This window comes from Muscardinus avellanarius (genome assembly GCF_963383645.1).
Source record: "Muscardinus avellanarius genome assembly, chromosome: 14".
NCBI lineage: Eukaryota > Metazoa > Chordata > Mammalia > Rodentia > Gliridae > Muscardinus > Muscardinus avellanarius.
This window is the reverse complement of record NC_137800.1, coordinates 60,164,260-60,188,928: the sequence shown is the minus strand read 5'-3', so window position 1 is coordinate 60,188,928 and position 24,669 is coordinate 60,164,260. Positions and strand designations below refer to the sequence as shown.

Here is a 24,669-nt window from a genome sequence, read left to right as displayed (position 1 = left end):
AGGTTCGAAACCAGCCTCAGCTACTTAGTGAGGCTCTCAGCAACTTAGTGAGACCCTGTTTCCAAATAAAATATATATTTAAAAAAAAAAAAAAGGTCTGGGAGTATAGCCCGGAGGTAGAAAGCCTCTGGGTTCCACACCCAGTACCACCAAAAAAAAAAAAAAAAAAAAAAAAAAAATTGGGTGTGAGTGGATCATCTTGTCAACGTCACTCACTATTATGATTTCAGCAAATAGGAAATAGTGTGGAAAATTAAAGTAGGACTTCCAAGGAAGAGATAAATTGTAATTGATTGGCTATGGAGAAGTGGAAACTCTACTGCATTGTTGATGGGATTGCAAATTAATGCAACCACTTTGAAAGATGACAGAAGAGCCTCAGAAGAATGAAAACGAACTTATCATGTGACCCAGCAATACCAACTATGGGTATCTACCCAAAAAAATGAAAACCAAACTAACAAACCAATGCACAAGTATCTATGATCATAGCTGCACAATTTATCATTCCCAAACTATGGAACCAGCCAAGATGTCCATCAACAGATAAGTGGATTACAAAACTATGGGATTGCTGGGGATGGTGGCGCATGCTTGTAATCCCTGCGCTTGGGAGGCGGAGACAGAAGAATCGCGCAGGTTCGAAGCCAGCCTTGCTGGCTTAAGAGATCCTGTTTCCAAATAAAAATATAAAAAATAGATCTGGGAGTGTAGCCCGGAGGTAAAAGGGTTTCCAGGAACCCTAGTACCACAAAAAAAAAAAAAAAAAAAAAAACTATGGGATATGTACACAATGGACTTTTACCCAGCCATAAAGGATTGCAAAATTATGGCATCTACAGGGAAATCTCACAAAAAATAAGAAATCAGATACTTTCTCTAATATGTGAGAACTAGGGAGAAATGGGTAATAAGAGGAACTCTAGTTGAAGAAGGGGCCCTATAGAGAAGTAATTAAGGTGACTTATCTGAGGGGATGGGAGGGGGAAGAGGGAAACTCTTTAAAGCACATGATGTACTTAAACATATCAAAGTCAGTCACTAAATCAAGCAAGGGAGTGACGGAGGGGGAGGGAATGGGATGGGGATTGGATAAAGGCTAACTGGATGATGTGTGCTTGTATATCTCCACAAGTTTTTTATTCCATTAAGATATTTGACTACTATAAACCAATAAAAATATATTTAAAAAAAAATAAAGTGCTGAGGCTACCCTCAAACCTGTGATTCTCTTTCCTTAGCCCCCCAAGCATTGTGATTAAAGTTGTGCCCCACTGAATACCTACATGTTAAAGCTCCTTTGCAATGAATACTGACTTAAATCTAGATCATCTAAGCCAAGCACCACAAACTCAAAATGGCTGCAGGAACCAGGCTGGTACAGAATATGAGAAGCCAGGTAGTCAGGGACTATGGGGAACAAGAGAGCACACTGAAAGAGGGTGAGCCTTAAGCTGTTCTAACAGAGACATGCGGGGCCAGGCCAGGCATGGTGGAGCATGCTTGTAACCCTAGTACTTGGGAGGCTGACGGGAGGATCACAATTTCAAGGACAGCCTTAGCAAGTAGTGAGACTCTCATCAACCTAATAAGACCTTGTTTTAAAATAAGAATAAAACAGAGCTGTGAGTGCATCTTGAAGGTAAATGCCCCTGGGTTCAATCCTTAGAACCACAAAAAAGCAAAAAGAAAGGGAAAAAAAAGAAATGCAGAGCCAGTGATGGTAGAACCCTAGACTTTCATAGGAAGCTTACAAGAACTCTGACACTTTCTAAATATAGGTAACCAATCATTTCATTTTAATGAACTGAGCTGAGTTAGTACAAAAAAAAAAAAAGATTTGCTACCACAACCTCTTACTATGCTATCCAAATGTTTTAACCTTCCTTCCGTGGTAACCCAGACACAAGCAGCTCTTACCATGTGATCCAGCTGCTCCATGACACACTCCACAATTTCAGGCTTGCTTTCCAGCAGCTCAGGGGCAAACTTTTCATTCATCCAGGCCTAAAACACAATATTAGAATAAACGGGTATCACTCACAATGGAGCAAACAACATTGTCAGTTCAGAGACCATGAAAATCAGATATCTTGTGCAAAGAAAACTGCCTGCCTGCCAGTCAGCTGGAAATATTAGGAATGCTGAGGAAAAACTGTTTTATGTTGGCTCTTCCATGTCTTCTTATGGGGAGGCTGAGTTTACAATTTGTGTGTGTGTGTGTGTGTGTGTGTGTGTGTGTGTGTGTGGTACTGGGGATGGAACCCAGGGGCATTAACCTCCAAGCGACACCCCCGACCCTATTTTATTCTTTATTTTGAAACAGGGTCTCACTGAGTTGCAAAGAGCCTCACTAAGTAGCTCAGGCTGGCCATGAACCGTGATCCACCTGTCTCCGCCTCCTAAATGCTGAGATTACAAGCATGTGCCACTATGCCCAGCTGAGTTTACAACCTTTTATTTAACCAAATTAAAAAAAAAAAAATCATTGTTAGCCAGGCATGGTAGCGCACGCTTATAATCTCAGCATTCGAGAGGCTGAGACTGGAGGATCGCAGTTCGTGAACAGCCTCAGCAACTTAGTGAAGCCCTCCGCAACTTAGTGAGACCCTGTTTCAAAATAAAGAATAAAAAATAGGGCAGGGGATAGAGCTCGGAGGTCAAATGCCCCTGGGTTCCATCCCCAGACCTGCAAAAAACTAAAATAAATAAATAAATAAATAAATAAATAAATAAATAAATAAATAAATAAATAATTGTTAGCTGGGTGTGGTGGCGCAAGCTTGTAATCCCACCATTCGTGAGGCTGAGACAGGCAGATGGAGGTTTGCAGACAGCCTCAGCTACTTAGTGAGGCCCTCTGCAAGTCAGTGAGACCCTGTTTCATTTAAAAAAAAGAATAAAATCTTGGGTTGGGCCTGGCGTGGTGGCGCATCCTTGTAATCCCCGCGCTTGGGAAGCGGAGGCAGGATGATTGCGCAGATTCGAAGCCAGCCTCACTGGCTTAAGAGACCCTGTTTCCAAATAAAATATAAAATAGGTCTGGGAGTGTAGCCCGGAGGTAGAAGGGTTCCCAGTACCACCAAACAATAAAATAAAATCTTGGGTTGGGAGTGTAGCTCAGAGGAAGAATCCCCCTGGGTTCCAGTTGCCAGTGTAATAACTTTTGCTGAGAGTAATGCCACCTGGTGTCCCGGCTATGCCTGTCACCAAGTAGCATAAACACAGTGCACATTCCTACTGCTTCACAACTACTTCACCAGGGGGCACCCTTGCCTTTTCTATTTTGAGAAATAAAGCAACAGTGATACTAAGTGAATCTGTCCATCTTTTCATTCCTAAAGCTCAGGGCACTTTACAAATACTTTTTCACTCATAATACTCAAGAAGAAATGGATACAATACTAATATAGCCCCAAAATATAAGGGATAATAGAAATGGATAATTCATCTATTAAGGTTTTGGAGCATTAGGTTAAATGTCTAATTTACGACTCAGGCCCTCCTACTTGATACATTTGCAGATTATCGAGGCTTAGAGAACTGAAATATACATAAGTGACTAAGGAGAGCTATAGTTATCTTTCAATTAGAGAAAACTGAGTTTAAGCACAGCTTAGAATTACATGCCAACTAGGCTCAACCTAGTTTTCCTCTTTTTTTTTTTTTTTATGGTACTGAGTATTGAACCCAGGGACGGTTGGTCTAACTCTGAGCTACATTCCTAGATGTTTTATTTTGAAACAGAATCTCACCAAGTTACTGACCTTGCTCAATTTTAACCTATTTTTCTAATGTTCTTGAGTTTCTGTTTCCCAAATTAATATCACCGGGACACATTATTAAATACTGAGTATTGCTAGTCATAAATTCTTTTATGCCAGGAGTGGTAGCACATGCCTGTAGTTCCAGGACTTGGGAGGCTGAAACAGCAGGATCTCAGATTTGAAGCTAGACTCAGCAACTTAGAGAAGCCCTCTTTCTGAATATAAAGTAAAATAGGACTGAGATATAGCTCAGAGGTAGGGTAGAATGCCCCTGAGTGTAATCCCTAGCACTAAACAACCCCCACAAAAAATACCTTTAAAGTACTGAGCTTCTTTTATAGTGTTGCAGCTATTTAAAAAAAGTGTGTGTGTGTGTGTGTGTGTGTGTGTGTGAGTGTGAGAGAGAGAGAGAGAGAGAGAGAGAGAGAGAGAAAGAGAGAGAGAGAGAGAGAGAGAGAGAGAGAGAGAGACAGACAGACAGACAGACAGACAGACAAACAGACATTAAACACAACATGTGTGTTGCTGAGAATTAAAGCCAGGGGCCTTTTGCAAACAAGGCAAGCACTCTAACACTAGCTACACTCCAAAGTCTATTATATAAATGAACCAAAAAGACAATCTGTCTAAGAATGAGAACATCAAATTTTCTGGAGGACTTACTGAAAGTTCTCTCTCTCTCTCTCTCTCTCTCTCTCTCTCTCTCTCTCTCTCTCTCTCTCTCTCTCTTTTTTTTTTTTTTTTTTGCAGTACTGGGGATGAAACCCAGGGGCATTCTACCTCCTACCTATACTCCCAGCCCAATTTTTTAGTCTTTTTATTTTTGAAACAGTGTCTCACTGAATTGCAAAGGGTCTCCCGCTAAGCAGCTGAGGCTGTCTGCAAACTACAATCCTCTGTCTCTGCTTCCCAAATGCTGGAATTACAAGCGGGCGGTGCGCCACCACGCCTGGCATGTTTTCTCTTTTAACTAATTTTATTAAATACTGAACAGGTACAAAATATATATGATATACTAAATGTAAAGAAAATGTCATTCACATTGGTGTGTGTACATTTCATTAAAGAATACTGACATTATTTTATTTTATTTTTTTTCGGGGCTGGGTATGGAACTGACATTATTATTATTATTATTATTATTATTTATTTTTTTTTTTTTTGGTGGTACTGGGGGTGGAACCCAGAGGCTTTCTACCTCTGGGCTATACTCCCAGACCTTTTTTTTATATTTTATTTGGAAACAGGGTCTCACTAAGTTGCTGAGAACCTCACTAAGTAGCTGAGGCTGTCTTCTAACCGTGCAATCCTCCTGTCTCAGCCTCCCAAGCGCAGGGATTACAAGCATGCCCGATCTTGTCTGATCTCAGAACTGACATTATTTTAAAAGTTTCTGTGTATCCCTCCTTCCTCAGAGGTAATCTCCAGCCTGAATTTAACGTTCAATTTTCCCTGTAGTTTCACTACATTTGTTTGCATCTAACCATGGGCTTCCCGACCTTTGCAAGACAGGACATTCAAAGGAAATGACAAAGCTTATAAGGGGCGCTGGAATAAAATACAGTAATTAGGGAAGATTGTTCTTTTTCTGTGTGTGGTACCAAGGATTAAACCCAGGGATACTCTACCTCCAATCTACACCCCCCCACCCTATTTTTATTCTTTTATTTTGAAACAGGGTCTTACTAAGTTGCAGGGGGCCTAAGTAGCTGAGATCCTCCCAAGAGGCTGTGATCTTCCTGTCTCAGCCCCCCAAGTATTGGAATTACAAGTGTGCACCAGCTAAGATTGTTCATTTTTATTATGAAATTATGGTAATATAATCTTACTAAAATTTTTAGTGAGGAAGTTATGTTTAATTTCATAGACCTTTATGCCGGGCGTGGTGGCACACGCTTGTAATCCCAGTACTTGGGAGGCTGAGACAGGAGGACTGAACAGGCTCAAAACCAGCCTCAGCTACTTAATGAGGCTCTCAGAAACTTAGCGAGACCCTATTTCCAAATAAAAATATAAAATAGGTCTGGGAGTGAAACCCAGAGGTAGAATGCCCCTGGGTTCCATCTCCAGGACCCACCACCCACTGCCAAAAAGAAAAATCATGGACTTCTGAAATGACTATATCTGATTCTTGGTCAAACTTGTGTGTGTGTGTGTGTGTGTGTGTGTGTGTGTGTGTGTGTGTGTGTGTGGTGCTGGGGATTGAATGTAGGATTTCACTCCTGTTAGGCAGGTGCCTTAATACCTAGCTACAATCCTGATCAGAATTTTTTTTTCTTTTTTTTTTTTTGGTGGTACTGGGGTTCCTGGAAACCTTTCTACCTCCGGGCCACACTCCCAGACACCTATTTTTCATATTTTTATTTGGAAACAGGGTCTCTTAAGCCAGTGAGGCTGGCTTCGAACCTGCCCGATCCTCCTGTCTCTGCCTCCCAAGTGCGGGGATTACAAGTGTGCGCCACCATGCCCAGCTCTGATCAGAATTTTTAGATGATCTGTCCATCTTCACTGTTATGAGTTAAGTTGTATCCTACTCCCAAAGTCCATATTTGCTGGGAGTGTAGCTCACTGAGAGTACTTGGCTAGCATACATGAGGCCCTGGGTTCAATCCCCAGAAGTGCAAAACAAACAAAAAAATAAAAACCAGCCAGGAGTGGTAGGGCATGCCTATAATCCTAGTACTTGGGAGGCTGAGACAAGAGGATTCCAGATTCAAATCCAGCCTCAGCAACTTTGTGAGACTGTTTCTTTTTTGTGTGGTACTGGGGACTGAGCCCAGGGGCAGTCTATCTCCAAACTATACCCCCAGCCCTAACATATATATGTGTGTGTGTGTGTGTGTGTGTGTGTGTGTGTGTGTGTGTTACTAGGGGTGGAACCCAGGGGCTTTTACATCCGGGATAGATTCTCAGATCTATTTTATACTTTATTTAGAAACAGGGTTTCACTAAGTTGCTGAGAGCCTCACTAAGTAGCTGAAGCTGGCTTCAAACCTGTGTGATCCTCCTGTCTCAACCTAAGTGCTGGGATTACAAGCGTGCATACGCCCGGTTTATATTTGTTTTTAAAACAGGGTCTCACTTGGTTGATGAGAGTCTTACTACTTACTGAGGCTGTTCTGGAACCTGCAATCCTCCTTTCTCAGCTTCCCAAGTACTGGGATTACAAGTATGTACCACCATGACTGTTTTAAAATAAAAAAAAAAAAAAAATAGTGGTGGGGGTATAGCTCTGAGGTAGTATGCTTCTGGCTGGGTATGGTGGTGCACACTTTTAATTCCAGTACTATAGAGGCTAAGATAGGAAGATTACAGGCTTAAGGTGAGCTTCAGCAATTTAGTGAAGACCTTATTTCAAAATAAAAAATTAAAAAATTAAAAAGGACTAGGGGTGTAGCTCAGAGGTAAAATTAATCTGAGTTCAATTCCCAGTACCATAAAGAGAGAGAGAGAGAGAGAGAGAGAGAGAGAGAGAGAGAGAGAGAGAGAAGAAACTAAAGTCTGTTTTAGTCCTAAATCCTAATATTTAAGAATGACTGTATTTGGAGATAGGGTCTTTTTCCTGTAGTACTGGGGATTGAACCCAGAGACATTCTATCTCTGAGCTACACCCCCTGCCCTATTTTTTGTTCTTTATTTTGAAACAGGGTCTCACTAAGTTGCAGAGGGCCTAAGTAGCTGAGGCTGGCCATGAATTGAATCGTGATCCTCTGGTCTCAGCCTCCTGAATGCTCGGATTACAAGTGTGTGCCACTACACTCTAATTTTTTATTCTTTATTTTGAAACAGAGTCTCACTAAGTTGTGTATGGCTTTACTAAGTAGCTGAGGTTGGTGGTAAAACTGTGATTCTCCTGTCTCAATCTCCTAAGTACAGAGATTACAAGCATGCCCCATCACACCCAGGGAAATTGGGTCTTTAAAGCAGCAATTAAGTTAAAATGAGATCATAAGGATAGGCCCTAATCCAATTCAACTGGCATTCTAGTAAAAAGAGGAAATTTTACCACCAACAGGCCCCAAAAAGATGACCATATGAAGACATGGGGAGATTATAGCCTACCCACAAGCCTGAGAGAGGTCTCAGAAGACAGCAACAGTGCTAGTACCATAGATTTCTGTTGGTTATGCCACCCAATCTGTGGTACTTTGTTATGCAGCCTAGGCAAACTAATATGATCACTAAAATGAGAAACTGCACTGTAGGCAACACCTTTTATGCCATTTTTTACAGGCGCTCATCAGCATGCTTGGTACACATGCTCCTGGAGATGTGCTCATGAGCGGCCCTGCCAGGCTGCTCCTTCACTGTGACACAGCACAAGTGCCCGGATCTGGCTGCAGCTGTTCAGATGGCAGACACCCCAGTGGCTGCATCCACAACACCGCAACAGAGCATCAGGCAAAACACCTAACTCGTGCTCATGCACCGACTGCCAAGCTGTGGCCATGCTGTTGGGCCCCTCTACCCTCAGGCTGCCTTCCAAGAAGCCCCTGATGACACCAAGGAGAGCGAGCAGCCTGGAGTTCCAGCTGGCACTAAGGCTGTGAGTCAATGTCACCAGGCTCCGGTTGTAAGTACACCAGTGTCCACTTCACACAAGGGACAAGATCTGCCTCAAACAAGAGTTGTGGGAGCATGTGAGCGTTACATAGTTTCTTCTGCAACTTGAATTTGTTTCTCTCTCTTTTTCTCTCTTCCTCTCCTTCCCATCTCTCCCCTCCCTTCCTTCCTGTGCTGGGATAGAACCCTGGGCCTCATACCTGTCAGGCCATCACTCTACCCCTGAGGTATATCCCAGAACAGCAACTTGTGTTTTATTGTTATTTATTTATTTATTTATTTTTGTGGTACTGGGGGTGGAACCCAGAGGCTTTTCTACCTCCAGGCTATACTCCCAGACCTATTTTATACTTTATTTGGAAACAGGGTCTCACTAAGTTGCTGAGAGCCTCACTAAGAAGCTGAAGCTGGCTTCAAACCTGTGCGATCCTCTTGTCTCAACCTCCCAAGTGCTGGGATTACAAGCATGAGCCACCACGCCCGGCTCAACAATGGTTTAGTCAAGGAAAAGCTAGATGCAAGCCATACTTACTTAAGGTCACATAATAGATTCAGGGCATGGAGATAACTCAAACTCCTAAACTACCAGAACCTCACAAGAAGATCATTGTAAAGAACTTAACACAGCTACTGGCCCACAGAAATACTCAGCAAATCAAAGGAAAAAGACCTCAGAAGTTATTTTAAATAGTGGAAATACAGAGAATAGCTGATCCAAGGAAATGTATGGGAGGAAAAGAAAGACTATGATCAGCTTTTCCTTAAAGAAAGTATTTCAGCATTTTCTGGCTAACTCAGTTAACTCCAGGGAAAGAGCAAATATTTAAAGTGACTAAGTGATTTGCAAATTTCGACTATACCTCTACAGTTCCTGCAAATACCAAGTGTGAAATGCTCTACTGAATTTTCCCCAAGCAGTTACACAAAGTACTATAATCCCAGTATTTAGGAGGCTGAGATGGGAAGACTGGGTTTGAGGCCAGTGTGCAGCAACTTAGTGAGACCTTGTTTCAAAAATAAAAATAAAAGCCAGGCTTGGTAGTGCACGTTTGTAATCCCGGCACTTGGGATGCTAAGACAGGAGAATCTCAGTTCAAGGACAGCCTTGGCTACTTAGTGAGGCCCTTTGCAATTCAGTAAGACCCTGTTTCAAAACAAAGAATAAAAAATTGGGCCGGGGTATAGCTCAGAGGTAGAATGTCCCTGGGATCCAACCCCAGTACTGCCAAAATAATAATAATAATAATAATAATAAATAATAATTAATAATAATAAATAATAAAAAATAAGATAGGGCTGCGGATGTACCTCAGAGGTAGAAGGTTCCTGGATTCATTCTCTAGTACCACATATGCACACGTGCATATGCATACATGCAGGCAAAAAAAAAATTTTTCGCTCAGGTGTCTTTTACTAACCCTATTTAAAGATTTTGATATCTGTTTCTAACACAAATTGTCTCCCCTATTTTCTATTTTTGTGTGAGATTTATTCAGTAAGATAATTGTAAGATTCAGTCCCTGTTCACTAGAAATAAGCCTTGAATTACAGGTTGTAATTTTTTATCTGTGATATTAGCACAGCTGGTGTAATTTAAGAAGCTAAGATGGCTGGGTGTGGTATTGCACACCTGTAATACCAGTACTTGGGAGCCTAAGACAAGAGGATCACAGATTCGTGGCCAGTCTCAGCAACTTGGGTCCTCTTCAACTTAGTGATACCATTTTTTGTCTGTTTGTTTTGTTTTTTGTTTTTTTGCGGGTCTAGGGATGGAACCCAGGGGCATTCGACCTCCAATGCCATGTTTCAAGATAAAAAATTCAATAGAGCTGGGTGTGGAGCTCAGAGGCAGAATGGCCCTAGATTCAATCCTCCCATAGTGTACACATGTACACACGTACACATGTACACACACAAAAAAATAACAACAACGACAACAACAACAAATGAAACTTCAAAAATTAAAAGGCTAGCCAGAATAGTGGTACACATTTGTAATCCCACTACTTGGACGGCTGAGACAGGAGGATCGCAATTTGATGATAGCCTCAACTACTTAGTGAGGCCCTGTGTAACTTAGTGAGATTCTATTTCAAAATAAGGAATAAAAAATAGGGTTGTGGGTGTAGCTCAGAGGTAGACTGCCCCTGGGTTCTATCCCCAGTACTGAAAAAAAAGTAAATTAATAAATATAAAAAGTTAAGATTTTAGAAAAGAATTCTATTTGGAATGCTTACCTGTTCCAACCTTTCAATGAGTTCTGCAGGAGTTAGGACCACCTCCTCACTATCCTCATCAGAATCTTGTCCTGTGAGCTCCAGTTCCTCTGTCATGGTCTCTGAAGCCAGGAACCTAATGAGAATAAAAGAACCAGTAACTTGCAAGGTTTTGTCCACCTATTTGCAAGAATAGACTACTAGGTATTGGAGAAAGGAAAAGTTTACTAGAGTTGCTGGGGCCCACCGATGGTGACTAGAGAACTCACAGAGGAATTTTTCAGTGTTTTGCCTCTTCCCTCAAGTTACAGGCCCTATCAGTTTCTCAAATGGGTTTCCCTTATAACAGCCTTCCCAGGAGCATCTTGAATTGTCCGCCTATCACACTATGCAGACATTATCCGTTTGGCTTCCCAGTGATGACTCTGTACCTCCGTGGCTGTCTTCATTTCACTTTAAATATGAATCTTGAAGCCGGGCGTGGTGGCGCACGCTTGTAATTCCAGCGCTTGGGAGGCTGAGACAGGAGGATCGCACAGGTTCGAAGCCAGCCTCAGCTACTTAGTGAGGCTCTCAGCAACTTAGTGAGACCCTGTTTCCAAATAAAATATAAAAAAGGTCTGGGAGTATAGCCCGGAGGTAGAAAGCCTCTCGGTTCCACCCCCAGTACCACCAAAATAAATAAATAAATATGAATCTTGTATATTCGTATATAAATATTTAGAAGTTGGCCTGGCAGTTCTAGTAGCGAGGATGCAATTACCAGGGTAGTCTGTACGCTCACACACTGCTCAACTCACGGCAGGCACTTAAAATCATTGGAGAATTGATCAGTGCCTAATTTCCAAGAGCCACAAGGCACAGCCCCATTGGGCCAGCCAGTGGCCCCAGTGGCCCCAAGGTCTAAGAAGGATGTGGCGAGGAGAGACCTCGGGTCTCGGGGACACAGAGCACATCCCTCCCTCAGTCTCCTCTCAGCGCCACCAACACAGTGCGTCCCCTCCCCCAGCACACTCAGGCCCCTCGCTCACTGCTCGGGCCCCGGGGAGCGGAGACGCTCGGGAGGAGCAGGTCGGGACGCGAAGCGGCGGGCGAGCGGCTGAGCCCAACAACTCGCGCCTGGGGGCGAAAGGCCGCGGAACCACCCGCCCCAGTCAGCCCGAACCTACCCCAGCAGTGCTCTTCCCAGCTCCCGCGCTCCTCTCGGAAACTTCCCGCCCAGCGAAGACGTCACCGCGCACGGAAGACGCTATCCAATCACGCCGGGGAAGGGACACAGGCTTCCTTGGCTCCGCCCACCACCAGGGCGGGGCCTCGTAGGCCGCTCCGGGAAGCCTGGGAAACCTGCAGGCGGCGGGAGGGCTGGCCGCGAGCCTAGGGCGACCCATCGCGCTTGGGTCCTGGGGCTTTGCCAGGGCTTCAGCGGTGGTGGTCACTAGTTCTCATACCTTTAGGCTAGAGGTTATTTTTGTTTTGTTTTGTTTTCCAGTACTGGGGGTGGAACCCACGGCATTCTACTCACAGCCCTATTTTTTTATTCTTTATTTTGAAACAGGGCCTCCCTAAATTGTGGAGGGCCTCACCAAATAGCTGAGGCTGGCCGTGAACCCGGATCCTCCTGTCTCAGCCTCCCAAATGCTGGGATTTACAAGCGTGAGCCACCACCCGAGCTAGGCAGAGGTTCTTGAAGGTCGGCGCCACCCGCCAGCAACAGCGTGCTCTGTGAACCAGTGAGAAACGCAGATTCTACTGTCCTTTTTTCTTTTTTGGTACTAAGGTTTGAACCCAGAAGCATTCTACCTCTGAGTTACATTCCCAGCCCTATTTAAATTTTAATTTTTTTCTTTTAAATATCCTTGTATTGATGCATTGTAATTATACCCAAAGGTATTCTACTTCCCAGCTATTCCCCTGGCCCTTTTTATTTTGAAACAGGGTCTCACTAGGTTGTTCAGAGTTTTGCTAAGTTTCTGAAGCTGGCCTCAAACCTTCGAAGCTCCTGTCTCAGCCTCCCAAGTACTGAGATTACAAGTGTGTGCCACCACACCTGGTTTAGGTGTGTGTGTGTGTGTGTGTGTGTGTGTGTGTGTGTGTGTGTACTGGGAATTGAACCAAGGGAATTTCTACTTCTGAGCTACATTCCCAGCCCTATTTTATTTTTACTTTAAAACAGGGTCTCCTTAAATTGCAGAGGGCCTCACTAAATTGCTGTCCGGGAACCTGCAATCCTCCTGCCTTAGCCTCCCAAGTACTGGGATTACAAACATGTGCCACCATCCCAAGTTTAGATGGGCTTTTTTTTTTTTTGTACTGGAGATAGAACTAGGGGAATTCTACTTTCAAGCTACACCCCTAACCCCATGTTCCATTCTTTAATTGCTCCTCCTCTTCCTCTCCCATCTCCTCCTTCTCCTCCTCCTCTTCTTTTTTTTGGGGGGGGGTAACTGGGAATTGAACCCAGAGGCATTCTACCTCCAAGCTACACCCCTAGTGTTACAGATTGGGAGAATATGGTTGTGGGGAAACTGTTCCCAGGGACCCCTGTTAGGGTCCTGGACACACTTTCTCTCAAACCACAACAAAACCCAAAACGACCAAAACCAGAAAAAAAACCGCAGGTTCTTGTCCTAAGCTAAGAATAAATATGCATAGCTTGAACAGGTGCTGAAGACTTAAAGAAGTTTATTAAAAATATAGAAATACAGGATATAGTCACAGCCCTGTGCCCGAGAGTGGCACAAGGGGGCAATTCAACTGAATATACCAAAGAACCCCAGTTTATTGAGTGTTTCTATCTTGACCAAGTCTGGGGAAGGTCCTTTAATTTAGCCCAGTTTTCTGCTGTCTCCATCTCCAAACACAGACCTCTACACCTCTTGCTACCCTCCCAAGATGTGTGAAATTGCTTCTCCAGGATCTGGGATTTCCTCCCATCCCTTAGGCTATCTGTCTCTCCTTAGAAATGTAAAGAGACCTCTTCCCTGGCTGGCTTTCTTTTCTCCTCTTCAGAAATGTAAATTACAAGTCCCTTCTTCCTGCCAGTCCTGGCTTTCTTTAGTACAAAGGATGTATTTTCAAAATTGGAACTCTTTCCCAATATTGGTACATTAATACATTTTAAAACCTCTTCCCAATACTAGTACACCTAGTGAGTGCTATTTTTTGTTCTTGTGTGTGTGCAGTATTGGGTATTGAACCCAAGGCCATTCTACCTCTGAGCTATTCCCCCCAGCCCTATTTTTTATTCTTCATTTTGAAACAGGGTCTCACTGACTTGCAAAGGGCCTCACTAAGTAGCTGAGGCTGGCCACAAACCCGATCCTCCTGACTCAACCTCCCAAGTACTAGGATTACAAGTGTGTACTACCATGCCTGGCTTATTCTTTTATTTGAAACAGGGTCTAAGTTGCAGAGGGGCTCACAAGTAGCTGAGGCTGGCTGTGAACCTTCAATCCTCCTGTCTCAGCCTCCCAAGTACTGGAATTACAAGTATGCTCCATGCCCAGCTAGATGGCCTTTTTTTTTTTTTTCCCCCAGTACTGGGATGGAACCCAGGGACATTCTACCTCTGAGCTACACCCCCAGTCCTGCTCTTATTCTTTATTTTGAAACAGGGTCTCACTAAGTTGCAGAGGACCTCACTAAGAAGCTGAGGCTGTCTGCGAACTGTGATCCTCCGGTCTTAGGCTCCCAAATGCTAGGATTATAAGCGTGTGCCACCACACTTGGCTTAGATGGGCTTTTTGTTTTTCTTCTTTTTGCAGGTCTGGGGATGGAAACCAAGGACATTTGACCTCCAAGCTACACCCCCTGCCCTATTTTTCATTCTTTATTTTGAGATTGGGTATCACTAAGTTGCAGAGGGCCTCACTAAGTAGCTGAGGCTGTCTGCGAACTGCATAGATGGCCTTTTTTAAGGTCCATTTCAACCCTGTATTCCCTTAGTTTTGTAATCCAGCAGAGAGAGAGAGAGATAGAGAGAGAGAGAGAGAGAGAGAGAGAGAGAGAGAGAGAGTGTGTTTTCCTGAGGATTGAACCCAGAGGTATTCTACCTCTGAACTACACCCTCAGCCCTGTTTTATTTTTATTTTGAAACATGGTCTTGCTAGGTTGATAAGTCTTACTACTTGTTAAGGATGTCCTCTAACCTGCAATCCTCCTATTTCAGTCTCCCAAGTACTGGAATTACAGCCATGCCCAGTTTATCCAGCATTTTTAGTTGTTACAGATTGTATTTTCCGAGGATAGCTGCTCTGATAGGGATCTAATCCCACAGACCTCCTTACAATGTGACATTGACACTACTCTATTGTGGCGAGCCATTAAGGCTTTCCCCTAAAAGAATATTTCTGACTCAGCTGACTGTCCTTCACCCAGAGTCAACAAGGTCATGGAAAGTTCAGAGTAAAAAGTCTGAGAGACGATCAGATGGTGATGGCATGAGGGTACTGACCAACCTATCTGTAATATATGTGCTTTGGATTGGTCTTTATTGTATTCTGGTGGTGGTAGCATGAGGATATATATATATATATATATATATATATATATATATATATATATATATATTTGTGTGTGTGTGTGTGTGTGTGTGGTACTGGGGGTGGAATCTAGAGGCTTTCTACCTCTGGGCTATACTCCCAGACCTTTTTTATATTTTATTTGGAAACAGGGTCTCACTAAGTTGCTGAGAGCCTCACTAAGTAGCTGGGGCTGGCTTCGAACCCGTGCGAGCCTCCTGTCTCAGCTTCCCAAGCGCGGGGATTACAAGTGTGTGCCACCACGCCCAGCTAGCACGAGGACATTGATTGACCTGTAACTGTATAAATACCTCTAGAAAAACAAATTCAGCATCGGCGTAATAGAGAATACTGACCCAGGAGTAGTCGTCAACCAGTAGAGATATTGACCCAGGGGCAGGGGTCAGCCAGTAGAGATAGTGGGCTGGCGCCCCGCCCACGTTAAAATAAATTAAATATTCTGAGAATCAAATTCTTAGAGTTGAATTCTTCATCCTCACACCTCTCTTCAGAACCTATACTTTTGCCGGCTGGCTCCGGCACGCCATTAAAAGGTGGGGTCTCATCAGGTGTGGTGCTCCTTGACTGTAATCCCAGTACTTAGGAAGCTGAGACAGGAAGATTCACGGGCTAGAGGCCAACCTCTACAACTTAGTGAGACCCTCAGCAACTAAGCAAGATCACATTTCATAACAGAAAATAAAGAGGACTAGGGGTATAGATCAAAGGTAGAAAACCTCTTGGTTCAATCCCCACTACCAAAAAAAAAAAAAAGAGGGATCTGTGTTCTTGTCTTTTTTGTATGTGTGTGCTAGTGCTGGGGAGGTAGCCCAGGACCTTGCACATGTGAGGCAAATGCTCTCCCACTGAGCCACATCCCCAGCCCTGTTCTTGCCTTCTAAAAATGGGAAAACCTTTGCAACTGCTTGCATCAGGAGAATTTAGCAGAGGTATGCTGCATGGTTTAAGGGACTAAGTCATAAAAAGTAATGCAGCTTCCATCTGACTCCTTTTTTCTGAGCCACTAGGGAACCATGAGCAAATGTGTAAAAAGTCCAGCTACCCCGCAGCTGCTCTGCTGGAGGGTCCATGCAGAAAAAAGAGAGCGAACAAGCCAAGTGAGCCAGAGCTGAGGAGTCGCAGCCCCAGCATGGTATCGGCACAAAAATTGGCACACTGACCAGTGGAACAGAACAGAAGATACAGAAAGAAACCCACACATCTATATAGTCAACTGATCTTTGACAAAGGGGCCAAACTCATACGCTGGAGAAAAGACAGTCTTTTCTTTTCTTTTCTTTTTTTTTTTTTTTTTTTTTGGTGGTACTGGGGATGGAACCCTTATACCTCCGGGCTACACTCCCAGACCTATTTTATATATTTTTTGGAAACAGGGTCTCTTAAGCCAGCAAGGCTGGCTTCAAAGCAGCGCGATCCTCCTATCTCCGCCTCCCGAGTGCGGGGATTACAAGCGTGTGCCACCACGCCCGGCAAAAGACAGCCTTTTCAACAAATGGTACTGGGAGAACTGACTATCCATTTATAGAAAGCTGGATCTGAGTCCTTACTTCTCACCACGCACAGGAATCAACTCGAGATGGATCAAACACTTAGAAATTAGACCATAGACTGTGAAGTAATTAAAGAAAGGCATAGGATATACACTCCAACATATAGGCACAGGGAGTAACTTTCTCAATAAGACTTCCAAAGCGCAGGAAATTAAAGCAAGAATTAATAAGTGCAATCTCTTCAAACTAAAAAGTTTCTTCTCATCAAAGGAAACCATCAAGAACCTAAAGAGAAGCCTACAGCTACCACTCTGATAGAGGGCTAATATCCAGAATATACAAATAGCTCAAAACACTCTACACTAGCAAAATAAACAACCCAACCAAGAAATGGACACTGAACTGAATAGACTTTTCAGAAAAGAAGAGATACAAATAGCCAATAGATACATGAAAAGATGTTCAACATCACTAGCCATCAGGGAGATGCAAATCAAAACTACACTGAGATTCCATCTAACCCCAATCAGAGTGGCAAGCATAAAGAAATCAAACAACAACAAATGCTGGCGAGGATGTGGGGAAAGAGGAACTCTTTTACACTGTTGGTGGGAGTGCAAACTAGTTCAGCCACTATGAAGATCAGTATGGAGATTCCTTAGAAAACTGGGAACATAACCACCATTTGATCCGGCTATACCACTCCTGGGTATCTTTCCAAAGGGGTTGAAATCAGAGAACTACATTAACATATGCATACCCATGTTCATAGCTGCACAGTTTGTAATAGCCAAAGTATGGAACCAACTTAGATCTCCATCAACAGATGAATGGATTGCAAAATTATGGGAAATACACACAATGGAATTCTATTCAGCTATAAAGAAGAATAAAATAATAGCATTTACAAGAAGATGGAAGGACCTAGAGAACATTATGTTAAGTGAGATTAGTCAAGCACAGAAAGAGAAGGGACATATGTTTTCTCTAATATGTCCAAGCTATGGAATAGTGGTAATACCAGAGGGACTCCAGATGATGGAGGGGAAATCTCAGCAAAGCTTGAATGGAAAGATAAGAGAGGAAGAAAGCTGAGGTTGTTCAATGGAGGAGCTACATACGAATATGTGTAATAGTATAAATATAGCATGGTTAACCTGTACACTCTCTATTGGGAGGGGGAAGGGAAATGGAGGAGGAAAGGCATGAAGCACAATCTAAATGTACACCATTTTCAATATATTCCACTTATAAAAAATAAAAATAAATAAATATAAATGAAATATATAAATATATAAATGAAATAAATAAAATATAAATTTTCTTTTTTTGTGGTACTGGGGATTGAACTCAAGGGTATTCTACCTCCAAACTATACCTTCAGCCCTTTTTATTTTTCATTTTGAAATAGGGCCTCACTAAGTTGCAGAGGGCCTCACTAACTAGCTGAGACTAGCAGGGAACCTTTGATCCTCCAGTCTCAGTCTCCCAAGTACTTGGATTACAAGCTTGTGCCATTATGCCCTGATAAAATCAATTTTCTGAAACACTGGCCAACATAGCATTTATCCAGTTGAATAAAATGCTTTTTCAATGATTTCCTGGATCAGAGTCAAGCAAAGAGAAACATGACACCTGTGATCCCAGTACTTGGGAGGCTGAGACAAGAGGATCACAGGTTTGAGGCTAGCCTCAGCAATTTAGCAAGGAAGGGCCTAAGCAACCTAGCAAGAACCTGTTTTAAAATAACCAATAAGCTGGGTGTGGTGGTGCACGCTTGTAATTCCAGCGCTTGGGAGGCTGAGACAGGAGGATCACATGTCTACTTAGTGAGGCTCTCAGCAACTTAGTGAGACCCTGTTTCCAAATAAAGTATAATATAGGTCTGGGAGTATAGCCCGGAGGTAGAATAGCCCCTGGGTTCCACCCTCAGTACCACACGTAAAAATAAACAAACAAACAAACAAACAAATAAAATAACCAACAAGCCAGGCATGGTGGTACATGCTTGTATTCCCAGCATTCGGGAGGCTGAGACAGGAGGTTTGCAATTCATGGACAGCCTCAGCTACTACTTAGTGAGGCCCATTGCAACTCAGCGAGACCCTGTTTCAAAATAAAGAATAAGAAATTAGGGCTGGGGGTGTAGTTCAGAGGTAGAATGCCCCTGGGTTCCATCCCAGTACCGCAACCACAAAAAGACCTTGGAATATAGGTCAGAGAGAATGTCCCTGTGCTCAATCCCCAGTACCAGGCTAGGGTTGGGGTTATAAGGAACACATGATCTTTCCATAAAAAAATCCATGAGCATTTTTTTGTGTATGTGTCTGTGTGTGTGGTACTGGGAATTCAACCCAGGGGCACTCTACTTCTGAGCTATACCCCAAGCCCTATTTTTTTAAATTTTAAAACAGGTTCTCACTAGGTTGTGAAGGGCCTCCCTAAGTTGCTGAAGCTGGTGTCTAACCTGTGATCCTCTTGTCTCAGCCTCCAAAGTACTAGAATTTCAGATAGACCACCACGTCTGGCTCATGGGTATCTGCAACAAAAAGCTCATTATGTTCAAGTGCTGGGCAAGTCTTCATAGTTTTTATTTTATTTTATTTTTTTTTATTTTTGCGGTACTGGAGATGGAACCCAGGAGCATTCTCCCTTCGAGCTGTACCCCCAGCTCTATTATTTATTCTTTATTTTGAAACTGGGTCTCACTGAGTTGCACAGGGCCTCACTAAGTAGCTAAGGCTGTCTGCGAACTGCGATCCTCTGGTCTCAGCGTGCGCCACCACGCCCGGCTAGGTCTTCATAGTTTTTAGTCCGTATAACTCACCAGAGGGAGTTGTTCCTAGGTCTAAATAAAAACAGGTCCAGCTTAGTATTTCTAAATGCTTACAACCATGTGCATATACGTGCACAGGTGCACGTGTGTGTGTGTGTGTGTGTGTGTGTGTGTGTGTGTGTGTGTGTGTGTGTATTAATAAGAAGAGGTTTGAAAACAGTCCAAGGAAGATGCTGACTGTGGCGTGGCTCTGGAGTGTGCCTCAAAGGTGTTGAAGGCTTGGTCCCCGGGGCAGCAGTGCTCAGAGGCGGGGCTCCGGGAAGTGTATGGATCTTGGGAGCTCTAACTTCATCAATGGTTTAACTCTTTGATGGATTCAAAGGTAAATGAACTATAGGAAAATGGTAGAGACCGGAGGAGGTGGGACTTAGTTGAAGAGAGTAGGTCGTTGGGGGTGTGCCGTTGGGGACTGTCTCGTGTCCCCAGCCTGCCTGCCTGTCTGTCTCCTCTTCCCTGCTCCCATGAGGTGAGCAGCTCTGTTCCATCACTGGATCCCCACTGTGATGCTCTGCTTAGCATGACAGGCCCAAGTGACCAAGGACTGAAACCTTTAAACTGTGAGCTAAACAAACAGTTGATTTATCAGGTATTTTGTTTTGGTGCTGAAATGCTGACTAACACTACTAACACGTATCCTTGCTCAAGAATGTGCCTGTATAAGCTTAGTTCTTGGGAGGCTGAGATGGAAGGATCATAGGTTTGAGGACAGTCTTAGAAACTTAGCCAGACTCTCAGCAACGTACACAGACCCTGTTTCAAATGAATAAAAAAATAAAAGGGCTAGGGTGTAGCTGGGAGGTAGAATGCACTTGAGTTTAATTTCCAGTACAAAAAATTGTGTCTATATCAATATTTCATTTATTATCTTTTGTTGTTGTTGTACTGGAGATTAAACCCAGGGACATTCTACCTCTGAGCTACACCCCCAGCCCTATTTTTATTATATATATTTTATTATATATATTATATATAATATATAAAATATATATTTATTATATATATATATTTTTTTTGCGGTACTGGGGATAGAACCCAGGGACATTCTACCTCTGAGCTACACCCCCAGCCCTATTTTTATTATATATATTTTATTATATATATTATATATAATATATAAAATATATATTTATTATATATATATATTTTTTTTTGCGGTACTGGGGATAGAACCCAGGGACATTCTACCTCTGAGCTACACTCCCTGCCCTATTTTTTATTCTTTATTTTGAAACAGTGTCTCACTAAGTGGTGGAAGGCCTCACTAAGTAGTAGAGGCTGTCCGTGAACCGTGATCCTCCAGTCTCAGCCTCCTGAATGCTGGGATTACAAGCCTGGCTATTCTTCATATTTTGAAACAGGGTCTCACTAAGTTGCCAAGGGCCTAACTAAGTAGCTGAGGCTGGCTGTGAACGTGCGATCCCCATTTCAGCCTCCCAAATACTGGAAGTACAAGTGTGCACCAACATGCCTTTAACTTTAACATCTTTCTTTTCTATGTGTGAATGTATCATAGACATGGGCACCATTTTGAGAACTAAAGTATAGAAATGAGCCATTCCACTTTAGTCTAAAGGTTGTAGAAAAATATTAGGGATAACTCTTAGAACACAATTCAGATGATCTGTTTATAGGTTATGATTTTCTTGAGCTAACAAAATATAGTAAGATTGATTTAAATTTTTAAAATTTCTTTTCTTGGGGAGTACCAGGGATTGAACCCAGAGACATCCTACCTCCAAGTTATATACCCTTAACCCTATTTTATTTCTTATTTAGAAACAGGGTTTTACTAAGTTGTGGAGGGCCTTACTAAGTTGCTGAGGTTGGCTGTCAACCTGTGAATCTCCTGTCTGAGCCTCCCAAGTACTGGGATTACAAGCGTGCACCATCATGTCCAGCTGATTTAAATTTTTTCTAAATAAGCCGGGTGTGGTGGCACACGCTTGTAATCTCAGCCTTCGGGAGGCAGAGACTGGAGGATCGTGGTTCACAGACAGCCTCAGCTACTTAGAGAGAGAGGTCCTTCGCAACTCAGTTAGACTCTTTCAAAAAATAAAAAAGACTAAAAAAATAGGACTGGGAGTGTAGCTCGGAGGTGCAATACTCCTCGGTTCCATCCCTAGTACTGAAAAAAAATTTTTTTTCTAAAGTACTGAACTTCTTAAGTAGAATTACAAGGATGAATTGTATTGCAATTTTTATGATGGTTTCTTTTCTCCAGACACTGATAAATTATATATCTCTGGAAATGTTAGTATGTGAAATCATAAATATTAAGAAGCATGGAACTGGGTGTGGTGGTTCAGCTTGCAATCCCAGCATCTGGGAGGCTGAAACAGAAGTATTGTGGTTCGAGGACAGCCTCGGCTACTACTTAGTGAGGCCCTTTGCAACTCAGTGAGACTCTGTTTAAAAAAAAATTTAAAAAGAGGGCCGGGGGTATAGCGTGGAGGTAGAATGCCCCTGGGTTCCATCCCCAGTACAGCAAAAAACAAAACAAAACATAACAACAACAACAAAAAAACCCCATGGAGCTGGGTGTGGAGGTGCACACTTGTAATTCCACTATGTGGGATGCTTAAACAGGAGGACTGCAGGTTTGAGGCCAACCTCAGTAAGGTAGACCTAGTATGATAATAAAATAATCAAAAGGGCTGGGGGTAGCCTCAGAGGTAGAATGACCTGGATTCAGTCCTTAGCTACACACACACACACACACACACACACACACACACACACACACACTCATTTACACACATAAGGCATGGTTAATAAAAAAATTGGAAATTTTAAATCTATGACCTTTTAAGAACTTCTAGCTTTATGCCCCAGTTTTTTTCAGGACTAGCTATCAAAATCCAGGGCCTATAGCATACTAAGCAGGTACTCTATAGCTAAGCTACACCCCACGCCCCCCATTTTTGTCCTTTTGCATTTATTGGTTGGGGAGAGCTCTTCCTCTCCTCCAGAATAAAAACAGATTACTGTTGTCATTTTTGTTGTTGTTGTTGTTGTTGTTGTTGTACTGGGGATGGAACCCAGAGGCTTTCTACCACCGGGCTAAGTAGCTGAGGCTGACTTCGAACCTGTGTGATCCTCCTGTCTTAGCCTCCCAAGTACTGGGATTACAAATGTGTGCCACCGTGTCTGGCTATTCTTTTTTTTTTTTAAAGTTCATTGCTGGGCACAGTGGTGCATGCTTGTAATCTCAGTACTTGGCAGGCTGAGACAGGAGGATCGCAGGTTTGCGACCAATCTCAGCAATTTGGTGAGGCCCTTCACAACTTAGTGAGGCACTATTTCAAAATAAAAAATTAAGTAGGGCTGGGGTGTAGCTCAGAGTTAGAATGTCCCTGGGTTCAATCCCCAGCGCCACAATAATAGATAATAAAACATTCATGATCTCTTTAAATACCAGAACAGTCTTAACTGATTAATTAAAATGTTCACTGTATAATCCAAAACCCCTCCTGGGGAATGGTGCCACTGGGGGCTTAGTCCTGGCCTCCACTGGCAAATTGGGCACTCAGAAGTGGCAGTAGCCAGATAGCTACAATGAAGAAATCCACTTTGTTGACTCGTACATAGCCTCTCTTGCTGCCAGGAACAGAACATTTTACATGGTTCCCCCAGCCAGGACCAGGGAGGCCGGGAGGGGGCTGACTGACACTGAAGGACTCACGCTCCCCAGTGAGAACCTCTCTGCAGCGGGTGCTGTTTGGTGGGCATTTACCTGGTGTGTGTGTCTTCATACTCTGTGCCCATTTCTACGCCACCCACATGGTTCCTCTGGTCACGAGCCGTGGCTGTCCAACGAGGCCTGCTGCTGCGCCTGCCCTTTGGTTGAACATGACGGAAGCCACAGGGCAGGGCTATCAGGTTAATGCATTCCACACAAATCAGTGTACTAGAACCCAAGGAGAACTGAGAACGGACATAGGGGCAAAGGAGATGATCCAGGCCACTACACACGCTGACGTCTGCATTTGAAGGCTGAACTCAAGAGGCATTCTACTTCCAAGCTACACCCCCAGCTCTCTTTTATTTTTTATTTGGAAACAGGATCTCACTAGGTTGCTCAGAGCCTCACTAATTTGCTGAGGCCATCTTCAAACTTACAATCCTCCTATCTCAGGCTTCCAAGATTACAGGTCTGCACCACCATGCCTAGCGGGAGTCTGCATCTCGCTATTCTGTTCCATTTTCTGGGAGTCTATCCTTGCACCAACACCAGGCATCTCAATCACAACTGTATAACGTCTTGCAAACTGTAGGGGGTGTCTCCTTACCATTACTAGACTCGTCATGTCAGGTACCGTAAAAATCCTGGTCGGGATCTGGACGCAGAGGCACACACCTGTAATCCCAGTTCTTGGGAGGCTGATAGGAGGATCACAGATTTGGGGCCAGACCAACAATTTATTGAGAACCTGTTTCAAAATAAAAGCCAGGCATGGTAGCACACACCTGTAATCCTAGTGCTTGGGAGGCTGAGACAGGATTATAGATTCAAGACCAGCCTCAGGATTTAGTGAGACCCTGTTTCAAAATTAAAAAAAAGGGGTAAGGATTTCGCTCAGAGGTAGAATGCCCCTGGGTTCAATCCCCAGCCCCAATAAATAAATGCAATTACTGGAAAATGAGAGTGCCACACTCCTTTTGTAAAAATAATGGCATCAAGCCGGGCGTGGTGGCGCACACTTGTAATCCCGGCGCTTGGGAGGCGGAGACAGGAGGATCGCGCTGATTCGGAGCTAGCCTTGCTGGCTTAAGAGACCCTGTTTCCAAAAATATAAAAATAGGTCTGGGAGTGTAGCCCGGCAGTAGAAGGGCTTCCAGGAACCCCAGTACCACACACACACACACACACACACACACACACACACACACATAAATAAATAATAATGACATTCATTCATTCGGAGGACAGAGCTCTCAGGACCCATCTCCCAACACTGTGACACTGGAGATTCAGTCTCCAACACAGGCCTTTCTGGACAAAGAAATAAAACAAACAAACAAACCCATTATGGGTGGCCCACACCCATAATCTCAGCTATTTGAGAGTTACATGCACAAGGATGGCAAAGACCCCGTATCTTATACAACAAAAACCTAAGCCCAGAAAATTGTTAGCATCAACTTGTTTTGAGTGATGCCTAATTAAAAATCTTTGATAGTGTCTGATTTAGAAAATTATTTTTCACAAATTGGAGGTTTAAGGCCAGGCATGGTGGTGCACGTTTGTAATCCCAG

The 24,669-nt window shown here is 43.3% G+C and overlaps 1 protein-coding gene across 1 annotated transcript in view; it reads right to left on the bottom strand.

Moving 5' to 3' along the window:
- GINS4 (GINS complex subunit 4) overlaps positions 1–10,663 on the bottom strand; it is a gene marked incomplete at both ends in the record, with an annotated part of 28,074 nt that extends 17,411 nt beyond the window's left edge. Inside the window, 2 exons of the mRNA XM_080709699.1 lie at positions 1,921–2,007; positions 10,568–10,663. Of these exons, the coding sequence (XP_080565825.1) occupies positions 1,921–2,007; positions 10,568–10,663 (183 nt within the window). The remainder of the gene's footprint in view (positions 1–1,920; positions 2,008–10,567) is intronic.
- Between the last annotated feature and the right edge of the window lie 14,006 nt (positions 10,664–24,669).